The following is a 12,206-nucleotide window of genomic DNA, read 5'->3' as shown; positions in this document are numbered from 1 at the left end:
TAGTTTCATTGTATCAGAAAAGATGCATGATATGACTTCAATCTTTTTTAATTTGTTGAGACTATTTTATGGCCAAACATGTGATCTAACCAGAGAATATTCCATGTGCACTTGAAAAGAGTGTGTATTCCACAGTTTTAGGATAGAATATTCTCAATATATCTATTAGATCCATCTGGTCAACAGTATCATTTAAAGCCACAGTTTCCTTATTGATTTTCTGTTGGATGATTTACCCATTGATGTAAGTGAGGTGTTAAAATCCCCTGATATTATTGTATTACTATCAGTTACTTCCTGTATGATTTTTAATAGCTGCTTTATGTATTTGGGTGTATCCATGTTGGGTGCATAAATATTTATAATTATTATATCTTCCTGTTGGATTGGTCCCTTTATGATTATATAGTGTCTTTCTTTGGCACTTGTTAAGGTCTTTGTTTTAAAGTCTATTTTGTCTGATATAAGAATTGCTACCCTAGATTTCTTTTCACTTCTATTGGCATGATAAATGTTTTTTCTATCACTTAACTTTCAGTCTGCATGTGTCTATAGGTCTGAAATGAGTCTCTTGTATGCAACATATAGATGGTCTTTTTTCTGTATAAATTTTTAAGTTTATTTGAGAGAGAGCATGAGTGTGGTAGGGGCAGAGAGAGAGGGGAGAGAAAGTATCCTAAGAAGGCTCTGCACTGTCAGCACAGAGCTCAATGCGGGATTCAAACTCTTGAACCATGAGATCTTGACCTGAACCAAAAGCAGTAGTCGTATGCTTAACCAACTGAGCTACCCAGGCACGCCAGTGTATAGATGGGTGTTACTTTTTTAGCCATTATATCACCCTATGACTTTTGAGTGCATTTGCATTCAAGGTAATTATTGAAAAGTATGTACATATTACCATTTTGTTACTTGTTTCATGATTGTTTTTATAGTTCTTCTGTGTTCCTTCTCTTGCTCTCTTCTCTCATGGCTTGCTGGCTTTCTTTAGTGACATACTTGAATTCTTTTTTCTTTATATTTTTGGATATCCACTACTAGTTTTAGTTGTGGTTACCATTAGGTTTGGATATAACATCTTCTGCATATAGCAGTCTATATTAAGTTGATGGCCATTTAAGTTTGAACCCATTCTAAAAGCAGTAAATTTTTACCTCTCTCCAACTTCACGTTTTAGGTATATGGTGTCATTGTTTTATTTTGTGACTCCCTTAACTGATTTTATAGATATACTTAATTTTACTGCTTTTGTGCTTCCTACTTGTCTTACTTCTGCCTATGGTTTTTCTTTCCACTCAAAGAATCTCCTTTAACATTTATTGTAAAGTTGGTTTAGTAGTGATGAATTCCTTTAACTTTTGTTTGGGAAGCGATCTTTCCTACTATTCTGAACTGTAGCTTTGCTGGATCGAGTATTCTTGGCTACAAGTTTTTTTCTTTCAGCAGTTTGAATATATTATGCCACCCCTTCTGGCCTGCAAAGTTTCTGCTGAAAAATCAGCTGATAGCCTTTTGTGGTTTTTCTTGTAAGTAGCTATCTCTTTTTCTCCTGCTGCTTTTAAAATTCTCTCTTTATCACTATTTTTTGCCATTTTAATTACCATGTGTCTTGGTATGGACCTCCTTGGGTTGATTTTGTCAGGGAATCTCTGTGCTTCCTGGATCTGGAAATTTTTTTCCTTAGATTAGGGAATATTTTCAGCTATTATTTCTTCAAATAAATATTCTGCAATCTTTTCTCTCTCTTCTCCCTCTAGGATCCCCACAATGTGGATGGTGTTATGCTCGATGGTGTCACTGAGCTCTCTTAATCTATTCTCATTTTTTATTATTCTGTTTTCTTTCTCTTGTTCACCCTGCTTGATTTTCATTACTCTGTCCTCCAGGTCACTCATCTGTTCTTCGGCTTCTGTATATTTAATTCCAATTTTTGATTTTTTCACCTCTGATTGGTTCTTTTTTATGTGTTCTGTTTCTTTGTTGAGGGTCTCACTAAGGTCCTCCACTCTTTTCTCAAATTCAGTGAGTATATTTATGGCCATTACTTTAAATTCTCTATCAAGCATATTAGTTATATCCATTTTGTTTAGCTCTCCTGCTGTGATTTTGCCCTGTTCTTTAATTTGGGACACATTCCTCTGTGTCATTTTTTTTATAACTCTTTATACTTGTTTCTATGTGTTAGAAAAGTCAGCTATGCCTCCTGTTCTTGAAAGTAGTAGCCTTATTAAAAAAAAAAAAAAAAAAAAAAAAAAAAAAAAAAAAAAAAAGAGGCCCTGCAGTGCAGTGTCCTCTGCTTACCAGAACCTGGCACTTCAAGAGTGTCTCCTGTGTGTTGTGTGTACCCTGGTCTTGTGGCTGAGATGTTTTTGTCTTTAGTCGAGTCATCTGAAATGGTTCTCTTTGCCTGTTGTGGGTAGTGTTTCATCCTTGTGTGGTTAATGGGCCAGTTTGGAGCCACATTAGGCTTGAGGTGGGTCAGACCAGGCATTTGTCAGATCTGCCGAGACCAAACTGCAGGATGCTCTCCCTGTGTTGCCCCCTGAGAGGCTTTTGTTGGTAGGCAGGGCACTCTCCCTGTGTTGTACCCTGAGAAGCTTTCATTGGTGGTTGAGGCCTGCAGTCAGACCATATGTCTGCCCCCAGCCCACTGCTTGAGCTGCAGTAGAACTGATGTGTGTGGTTATCTTCCCCTCTCCCCAGAGCAGAAGTCACTTTGGAGTGGTGCTGGCCCCTGTCCTGGCTGCTTGCACAATGCCATGCTTGTGTCCTCACTTTGGATGGACTCCTGCCAAGGGCATGTTTGATGGGTTGGGTCCACAGAATTCAGGGAGTGGGGTGCCCAGTATTAGCAAGGTGTGTGCCTGTCTCTGTGGGAGAGGACGTGTAGCTCCTTTGGAGAACTGCTGAGGATGGGTTGAAGGGGGCAGGTCCACAGAAGTGCACAGGGGTGGGGTGTGCTGTTAGCAAGCTAGGTAGAAAGTGTTCCTCTTGGTTCCCACAGGTGTCTGTGTTTCTAGGCTGGGAGCGGGGGAAGGAAATGGCACCTGCCAGCTCTTTTATTCTTGGAGAAGTCTCCTAAGGATCCCTGTCCTTCCAGCACACGTTCTGAGATTAGTAAATAAATCTCCTTCCCATATGCCCCCAAGTGTTTATCAAACTGCTGCTTCTATGCTGTGTCTCAGTGGGGTTGTTTTGTTGTGTCTTTAAGGGTAGAAACTCAGTTTCCTCTCACCTTCCAGCTCTCCCATAACTGAGCCCACTGATTTTTAAAGTTCCTGGTGTTGAGCCCCACTGATTATAGGAACTCACAAAGCCCCCTGGTTTTCAAAGCCAAATGTTATGGGGGTTTGTCTTCTCAGTGTGTGTCCCCTGTACCTGGGGTGCCTTGTGTGGTGTCTTCTCTCCCTTCTCTGTACCTTTGGTGTCCTTCCAACCTGCGTACAGTCTCACAGGTCATTTTGGTTCCCAACCATGTCTCTGCCCTTCCTCCAACTGTCAATGTGGCCTCTTCTCTATGATTAGCTGTGGATAATCTGTTCTGCTGGTCTTTGGGTCATCTTCTGCATTATTTACACTGATGTGGCTGTTATGTAGGTGTATCCATGGGATGAGGTGATCTTAGGATCCTCCTACTCTGCCATCTCCCTGGAAGTCCCAGGGCCCCCTTTTTAATTACAAACAAATGTGAAGGCACCTGAGTGGCTCAGTCAATTAAGTGTCCAACTCTAGATTTCGGCTCAAGTCATGAGCTCACAGGTTTGTGAGTTCAAGCCCCGTATGGTGCTCTGAGTGTGGAGTCTGCTTGGGATCCTCTCCCTCTCTCTCTCCTCTCCCTTGTGCTCTCTCTCTCTCAAAATAAATAAATAAACTTAAGAAAAGGAAATGTGCCTTTCACTGGGTATTGTAAAAGAAAGGGAACGAGAAGAGGCTGGTATGCCTCCATTATGGGAGAAGTCTGACCTCATCAAACTTCCATCTCACCAAATGAACAGTGGCATTATGCATGCTAATACATGTACCATGTACCTAAGCATATGCCAAGCATCTGCTTACACATAGACACAAGTGTACACCAAGCATGTATGCACATGGTTGTATACTAGAACATACATGAAAATATGTACAAATACATGCTAGAAATACACCCACATTAACCTCTATAATAACCTCTAAATAATAACCTCTGTATAACAGCCTCTCTATAATAACAACAGCACCAATAGTTAACTTATATAACACTTACACTATGCCAGGAAATGTTTAAGGATTTTTAATGCATTAATTTATTTAATCTTCACAACTGCCCTAGAATATAAAAGCACATAGAGGTTAAGTAACTTGCCTCAGGTCACAAACTATTAAGTGATGGAGCTGGAAATCAAGCCATAATCACTGAATGCAGTCCCCAAACATATGCATATACCAAGGCAGACACTAGACACCCATGCAGAGGTACACCCACATCCATAGGAGCATGCCCATAGAAACGCCAATCCAGTAATTTTTCTCTTTCCTCAAGTTTGCCATATTACATATCATTTTACAGGCCAGTCTGACATGAGAAAAACTTGGCAATATACATTGATGCCTGTAGCTGCTCAAAAGCAAACGATATCTGTTTGATACCCTAGCACTCTTTGGCTATCTCATCACATCTACCAAGTACTTCTTTCCTCAAACTTTTATCTCCTCACATTCAACTTTCTATGCTCAGGGTTCCTGGCCAACTACTACCTCTCCCCACCTCTCACATACCACCCAGTTCCTTATTCTGTCCTTTCAAGCACTAACCTCTCATAACAATGCCCTGTCCCCTTCATCGTTACACAGAGCGACATAATGTATGACAAGCTCAGTGCCCTGATTGATATCCTGGCTGAGGAGGCAGCAGTTGAGAAAAGTGCTACAGTATGTGCAGACAGTGGAAAGGCAGATGGAAAGCCCTTCATCCCTCAAATAGACCACATAGCCAAGTGCAAGTTGGAGCTGGCCACAAAGGCCCAGAATCTCCAGAAATCCTTGAAGCTCATCATATTCCAAGTTGAACAAGGTAAGGGTCCCAGAGTTGTGGCAATTGAGGTAAAGGAAAGAGAAGGCTCCAGTGGATGGTTTACTGGTCTCCCTCACTCTGGGCACTCCGGGTCTGCTATTTGACTCCACTGCCAAAACTTGACTAGATTCTGTATTCATATAGTATTCAAAGTCAGTCTTCAGACTGATAATTTGAAAAACCTCAGTCCTAATAAGCTGTCTCTTTGGCTCCTCCTACCTCCCAGACACTCAATCCTTGCAACTCATTTATTTTTGGAACTAACACTCATCCTAAACAATTACAGCTCCCAAGAGGTCTGGCTCAAAGCTCTGTCAGCTTCCACCACCAGCCATGGAATTTTTTTTCCACCTATTCCTGTTTCCTTCCAACCCACAAGCCTGTGACTATTTTAAAAAGAAAATAGTGTTCATCTCTGCATGTCTTATATAGTATTAATCAGGCACAAGGGCCCTAAGAGTTGTCCTGGGATCTCTGGCATTGACTGCCATTTCCCACAACTCATGACATCTGTAAGCTTCCAACTCAGTATGAAAACTCTTTAAACTCCTCCAACTTCTTAATTTAACATTTTGGCTCCCACTTCTACCCACAATGCTTCCTTGAAAAACATATCAGAAAATGGTAGAAGACAATGTGTTCTTGAACTGGTGGAGTTGAGAAGTCCACATAGCAATGAAGTCCCTTGGATGGCCTCTGACTTTTAGCCATGGCACTTTCTCCTGCCTTGGTTCCTTTAGTTACAGCCTCAGCAAGTTTCCAAAAAAGAAGGAAAATCTCCATTATGCACTGGGAATGAAGTAAACAGCTTGTTTGCCTCTATTTCTGTAGTTAAGTTTCCAAGTGGGGATGTACCCATAATCTTATCACAACTCTCAGTCTCCTCCATGAACATATAAGTCAGATTTAGAGGTGCAGCTTGTGGCCATGGGACAGAGAAAGGAACATCTAGTAGAATAGGGATTGAACCTATGAGGTTTGGCACAGGCTGAACATCTGAGCCATACAACATATACGCTGGTGAAAGAAAGGAGGCTTCTCAAATATTCTTGGAATGGGTGAAACATTTGGATGAAAGAATGGCATGGTCCTAGAGGCTCAAGTCTGGAAAACAGTCCTGTGAGTAAATGTATTAACAAAGATGATAATGGAGGTAGAAGAGCAGAGGGTTTTCCACCTTTCTCCCTCTGCCCCTGGCTCTGAGCTTCTACTCACACCACATTTACTGAGTGGCAGAAAAAGAGTAACCAGTAAAATAGAGAAAGCTCAAGTATGGATATGAAGAGACATGGGGGCAACACTGTAAGAAAGCTAAGACTACGAACAGCATTATGGAGGAGAGGAGATGGTCAGATGGGGGTCTCTACTGGCATTAACTAAACGAAAGAGATGCTTAAGAAAAGTTCAACAAATGTGACCAATCCTCCTTCCTTTATTTCTTCCTCCTTCCTTCCCTCCTTCTCTCCTCTCCCTCCCTCGTTCTCTCCTTTTCTCTCTCCCTCCTTTCCTACCTTATTCTCTCCCTCCCTTCCTACCTTGCTCTCTCCCTCCCTCCCTCTCATCTTTCCTTCCTACCTTGCTTCCTCCCTCTCTCCTTCCTTCCTTTTTTCCTTCCACTTTTTCTCTGTAGTTCTTGATGAGCAAAGCCGTCAGACAATATCGGTTAAGAACTTTACTTCAACTTTCTTCCTGGAAGATGACTTAAAAGACATTAGCCAGATGAGCCCAAGACACCGTAAGGATCTTTCTCTCCTTCTCTTATTCTATCCTTTATCACTGTTTTCTAGTTCCCATGGAATTAAGATGTGTTTTCATGCATCTTTCTTTAGCCATAATCCTACTCTGTGGTAGATATCTCTCCCTATGTCCTAGAAACTTCACAGTATAAGATCCCATGCCAATGTCCAGAAGTAATGACTTCACTAAGTACTTTGAAAAGGCTCCCTGATGAAACCCAAGATTTGAAGCAAGCAACCCAACCTTACTGTTCTCTCAGAGAAAGTCCCTGTTCATCTAAGATGATCCCTCTTTGGAATGAGAACCTTGATTATAATCTAAGAGAAAGTCATTGAGTTTGACCATGGTTCCACAGAGAAAATAGGGTGAAATGCAAGTGGGAGGAAGGGCTGTCTTGTTTGTATCTGACACCAAGGTGACATCTTTTGTGTCTAGGTTCCCATCATGGCACTTTGTCTTCTATATCTTCTCTCAAAAGTGAAGACCTAGACAACCTCAATTTGGAGCACTTATATTTCACACCTGAAACTATGTAAGTATTTAGCCCTACCACCATTTTATGACTTTTCCTTTCTCTGGTTAAGAGTAGCCGAAGGATATTGAGTCAAATCCTGACTCTACTTACTAGTTGTGTGACCTTACACAAGTAATTCAACCAATCTGAACCTCAATTTTCTCATGTATAAGATGAAGATAATTGTAGAACTAGCCACATAGGCTTCTTGTGTTTATTCAGTTTATATACACACAGTACTTGCATTGAACAGTGCTTAGCATCCACAGTTAAGTACTATATGTGTTAGCATAATTATTGTTATTTTTATTGTAAATACTTGATAAATATTAGCTGTTGTTATTGCAAAGGACCTGTTTTTCCACTGTTGCCTTTAACAATAAATAATTGGAGACACTAAAAAATAAGTGATCATTTAGGGGGCTATATAGGAAATCTAAAAACATCTGTATCACTAGCCCTACCTCTTTAAAATATTCCCAGGAGCCAAGTTCCACCACATTTACTCATTTTGAGTTTCACTAAAAACAGTTTGGACATCACTTGGAGAAACTCCAATCTCTGGACTGTAGCTGAGGGAGGCAAATCTCATGTGAGAGATGTGGGGTCAGTTTAGTATCAAATAAAAATGTATCTATGAGTAACTAAACTGTATTCATTTTCAGTTGCTCAAAAGAAGGACACAGTTGGCAGTTATTTAAGTTAACTGCAGCTTCTCATTTATTCCTATCTCCAACCCCCACTCCCCTCTGTTTCATTATTGGCTTATGCTCATGTCTGAGGTCTCATGGACCTACCTTATGAGCTTTGATCAGTGGTATGCTGCCAAATGTTTAACAACTAGCTCTCTGGGGGGAAAATCCTGATTTATTCCTGGTGCAAACCCTCCCACCATGGCCTATTTCAAGCTACTGATATAATTCCATTGAATGCAGAGTTGGGACATAATAGGCACAATCAGCTTATATGAGCTGGTACTAACTGGCTTTAGCACATTACTGGTTTTGATGTTGACACCCAAGGTGGTTGCAGAAGAATCAAGAAACTGGTTGGCTTTGGTTGTATATATATCTACCCTCTTTCATCAGTCTTTTCCCTCAAATGTGTGGTCACTTTGACCTTTGATGTGAAAGTGGTACAAAGGAGTTCAGACATCTCTGAAAACGGTAGTACAGACTTTACTTTCATCATACATTTTTATCTGAGATACTTATTCTTTATGGGAATAAGTCAATGACTATTTCCCTTTATTATATGTGAAGAAAATATTGGCCACTCATATCTAAGGGTCTCCAAGGATGATTTCTTTATTATGAGTTTCAATCCCACTGAATCCTCCCAACTGCTGGGTTCCCTCTCTTAAAGCTAACAAGCTAATTGTTAACATAATAGGGTATTTGTATATGCCTGTCAAGAGCATAAAGTCTTGTGCCCAATGTAAGGGAGGCCTCCCTCAGTGGTTTCCAGTTATATAGATGAAGCCTCCAGCCTAATGATAATGGCACTTCTTTCCTGCACCAATGTCTGTCCTCTTCTTCCCGTTGGTGAATTTAAGACGCTTCAAAGAAAGGTGTGTCATGAACAACTATTTTGGAATTGGACTGGATGCTAAAATTTCTCTGGAATTCAACACCAGAAGAGATGAACACCCAGGACAATACAAGTAAGGAAAAGAAACTCCCCTCCCTATATCCAAACACACAATCATAATATACACATATCCTCCTACATCCCCTAACTTCCAGACAAGAAAGAGAAAGAAAGAGGTTCTTTGGAAGTAAAACACATTGGTCCCAACGTTGGCCTAGTGTGATGGCTTGCCCCAAATGTTGACCTGGTTTGTGATGACTCTGCACTGGTATCCTGAACTTGGAGCTGCCTACAGAGTTTAGACCTATAGATTGCTGTGTAACACAGCTCATGGTGTTACTATTATTGAAAACAGATTACATTGACTATTCAGCAAATTTCCTACCTTTGTTCTGTATGTGAGAGCTTCACCAGGTCCTAGGAGTGGCTTAAGTCTGTTTTTGCTTGGCAAGGCTGCAAATTATCAAAGATTTCCCTACTAGTTCTTGGTGTCCCTAATCTGGTCCCCCTGGACCCACTGATTTTACCTTATCTGGTGTTAGCTTACTTGTCACCTTTTGGTACTTTTGTACTACAGACATACCTAAATGCAGCTTCAGAGTTTTTGTAAATTGAAACCTCAAGTAAAAAAAAACCATGCCTCCTCCCACCACCCCTGCCATCTGCCACCAGAACCTCTTTTTCAGAGCAGACATGGGCTGAGGAACAAGCACTTTATCAGATACGTGCTTTGCAAATAGTGTTTTCCAGTTGCTTGTCTTTTTTATGACTCATTTTATAGTAAACATTTTTAAATAGGTATGCATAGATGTATATAGGAAAAGATTTATAATTATAAGACAATGTTACCAGTGATTATTTCATAGACATTCAGTTGCAGGGTAATTTTGCTTTCTACTTTATATATTTCTTTTTTAATTATTGAAATATAATTGACATGCAATGTTATATTAGTTTCAGGTGTACAACATATTGATTCAACAATTCTATACATTTGCTCAATGCTCACCAGGATAAATGTAGTTACCATTTGTCACTACACAATGTTATTAAAATATTACTGACTCTATTGCCTATGTTGTACATTTCATCTCTGTGACTTATTTGTTTTATAATTAGAAGTTTGTACCTCTTAATCCCCTTTATCTGTTGTGCTCATCTTCCCACCCACATCTGCCTCTGTAAACCACCAGTTTATGTTCTGTATTTGTGAATCTTTTTTGGCTTTGTTTTGTTTTTATTTTTTAAACGTTTATTTATTTATTTTTGAGAGAGAGAGAGAAAGCAAAAGCCAGGAAGAGGCAGAAAGAGAAGGAGACACAGAATCTGAAGCAGACTCCAGGCTCTGAGCTGTCAGTGCAGAACCTGATGTGGGGCTTGAACCTACAAACCATGAGATCATTACCCAAGCTGAAGTCAGAAACTTAACCAATGAGCCACCCAAGCACCCCTATTTTGTTTTTATATTCCACATACAAGTGAAATTATACAGTATTTGTCTTTCTCCGTCTGACTTATTTCACTTAGCATAATACCCTCTGAGTCCATCCATGTGGTTGCAAATGGCAAGATTTAATTCTGTTCCTTGTCTTTTTTTGTTGTTTATCTTTTAATTTTCTCAGTAGTATCGTTTGAAATACAAAAGTTTAAAATTTGATGAGTTCCAACTGATCAAGTTTTTTCTTTTATGGACCATGCTTTTGATGCCACATCTAAAAAAGTTTTGCCTAACCTAAAGTATCAAAAATTTGCTCCTAAGTTTTTCCCAAAATTTGTGTTGTTTTTGCTCTTACATTTAAGTCTATGATCTGCTTTCAGTTAGTTTTTGTGTATGGTGTGAGGTAAGGGTCTAGGTTCATCTTTTTGCACATGAATATCCAATTACCATATCACCAGTTTTGAAGCTATCCTTTCCCCCAAGGAATTGCGTTAGCACATTTGTCAAAAATAAATTGATCATAAATGTAAGGTTTTTTTCCCCTAAACTCTCACTTCTGTTCCAGTATTCTATATGTCTAGCTTCACACTATCTTTATAACTGTAGCTTTATAATAAGTTTTGGAATTGGGAGATGAAAGTCCTCCAACTTTGTTCTTCTTCAGAATTGTTTTGGTTGTTCTAGGTATTTTGAATTTCCATATGACTGAACTCCTATTTTTATAAATGAGAAAACTAGATTGCCCAGAGAACTTACGGTTTCAAAGAGAGCCCAAGTAATTTTGTGCTAGCTTTCTTGCATTTCAAGACTCATGCTTTGTAGTGACTCATCGTGGCTCTACTTTAAAAGCTCAGAGTAGGGCACCTGAGTGGCTCAGTCAATTGAGTGTCCAACTCTTGATTTCAGCTCAGGTCATGATCCCAGGGTCATGGGATCAAGCCCCATGTCAGGCTCCACACTGAGCATGGAACCTGTTTAAGATTCTCTCTCTCTCTCTCTCTCTCTCTGTGTGTGTGTGTGTGTGTGTGTGTGTGTCTCCTCTGCCCCTCTCCCTCACTCATGCTCTCTTTCTCTCTCTAAAATTAAAAAAAATAAAAATAAAAGTTTATAGTAAACTCTATCCAACATTTTTAGTGATTGTAAGTCCCCTGCCTGTTTTTATCAGATATCCTATAGTCAGTAGAACCCTGTCTTTCCCACCTCCTCCCCAAGTCTCCCAATATCCTTTGGCTGTCCCACATTCTCTCCACTGGCTCCTCCTTTATAATCTGCCTAGTAAGCTTAGCCCTATTCTATAGCACTGAATTAAGGGCTTGATATACAGGTCTTGGAAATCCCTCCATTTTCCCAGAAAGGTTACGCTTCAAATATATGGCAGTATAAGAGTCACATGTTTCTAATGAAATTGATCCCAAGCAGCTGAAATTTTATGCTCCTGGAATGGCACTTTCCAGGCTAGCTGGTGTGTATAAACCAGTTACGCTCATAGCTTTTTATGAGTATTGCTTTCTGAATATAGCCTATCTCTTCCAAGTCTGAGCTAATATCAACATCAAGGAAAATCAGCAAATTGGGGAGATTCTGGGGCTTCCAGGGTGCCCAGGAACCCGTTTCAGCAGGTGTTTGCATAGGGATACACTTTATATTATCCTAGCATCCCCTCTTGTGTTCAGTTACCATTTGACATGACTCCTCTCTATAAGAAGGCACTTGAAGATGGTTCTGGCACAAATATAGACACATAGATCAATGGAACAGAATAGAGAGCCCAGAAATAAACCCACAATTATATGGTCAATTAATCTACAACCAAGGAGGTGTGAATATGCAATAGGAAAAATTCTCTTCAACAAATTATTCTGGGAAAACTGTAC

At 39.9% G+C, this 12,206-nt stretch overlaps 1 protein-coding gene across 1 annotated transcript in view; it reads left to right on the top strand.

Annotated features, from left to right (window-relative positions):
- DGKK (diacylglycerol kinase kappa) overlaps positions 1-12,206 on the top strand; it is a 156,367-nt gene that overhangs the window by 129,851 nt on the left and 14,310 nt on the right. The window contains exons 15-18 of the mRNA XM_053202325.1: positions 4,834-5,053; positions 6,684-6,788; positions 7,226-7,322; positions 8,860-8,967. Of these exons, the coding sequence (XP_053058300.1) occupies positions 4,834-5,053; positions 6,684-6,788; positions 7,226-7,322; positions 8,860-8,967 (530 nt within the window). The remainder of the gene's footprint in view (positions 1-4,833; positions 5,054-6,683; positions 6,789-7,225; positions 7,323-8,859; positions 8,968-12,206) is intronic.

The sequence above is a fragment of the Acinonyx jubatus genome, chromosome X (assembly GCF_027475565.1).
Source record: "Acinonyx jubatus isolate Ajub_Pintada_27869175 chromosome X, VMU_Ajub_asm_v1.0, whole genome shotgun sequence".
Classification (NCBI taxonomy): domain Eukaryota; kingdom Metazoa; phylum Chordata; class Mammalia; order Carnivora; family Felidae; genus Acinonyx; species Acinonyx jubatus.
This window is presented reverse-complemented; position numbering and strand designations above follow the sequence as displayed.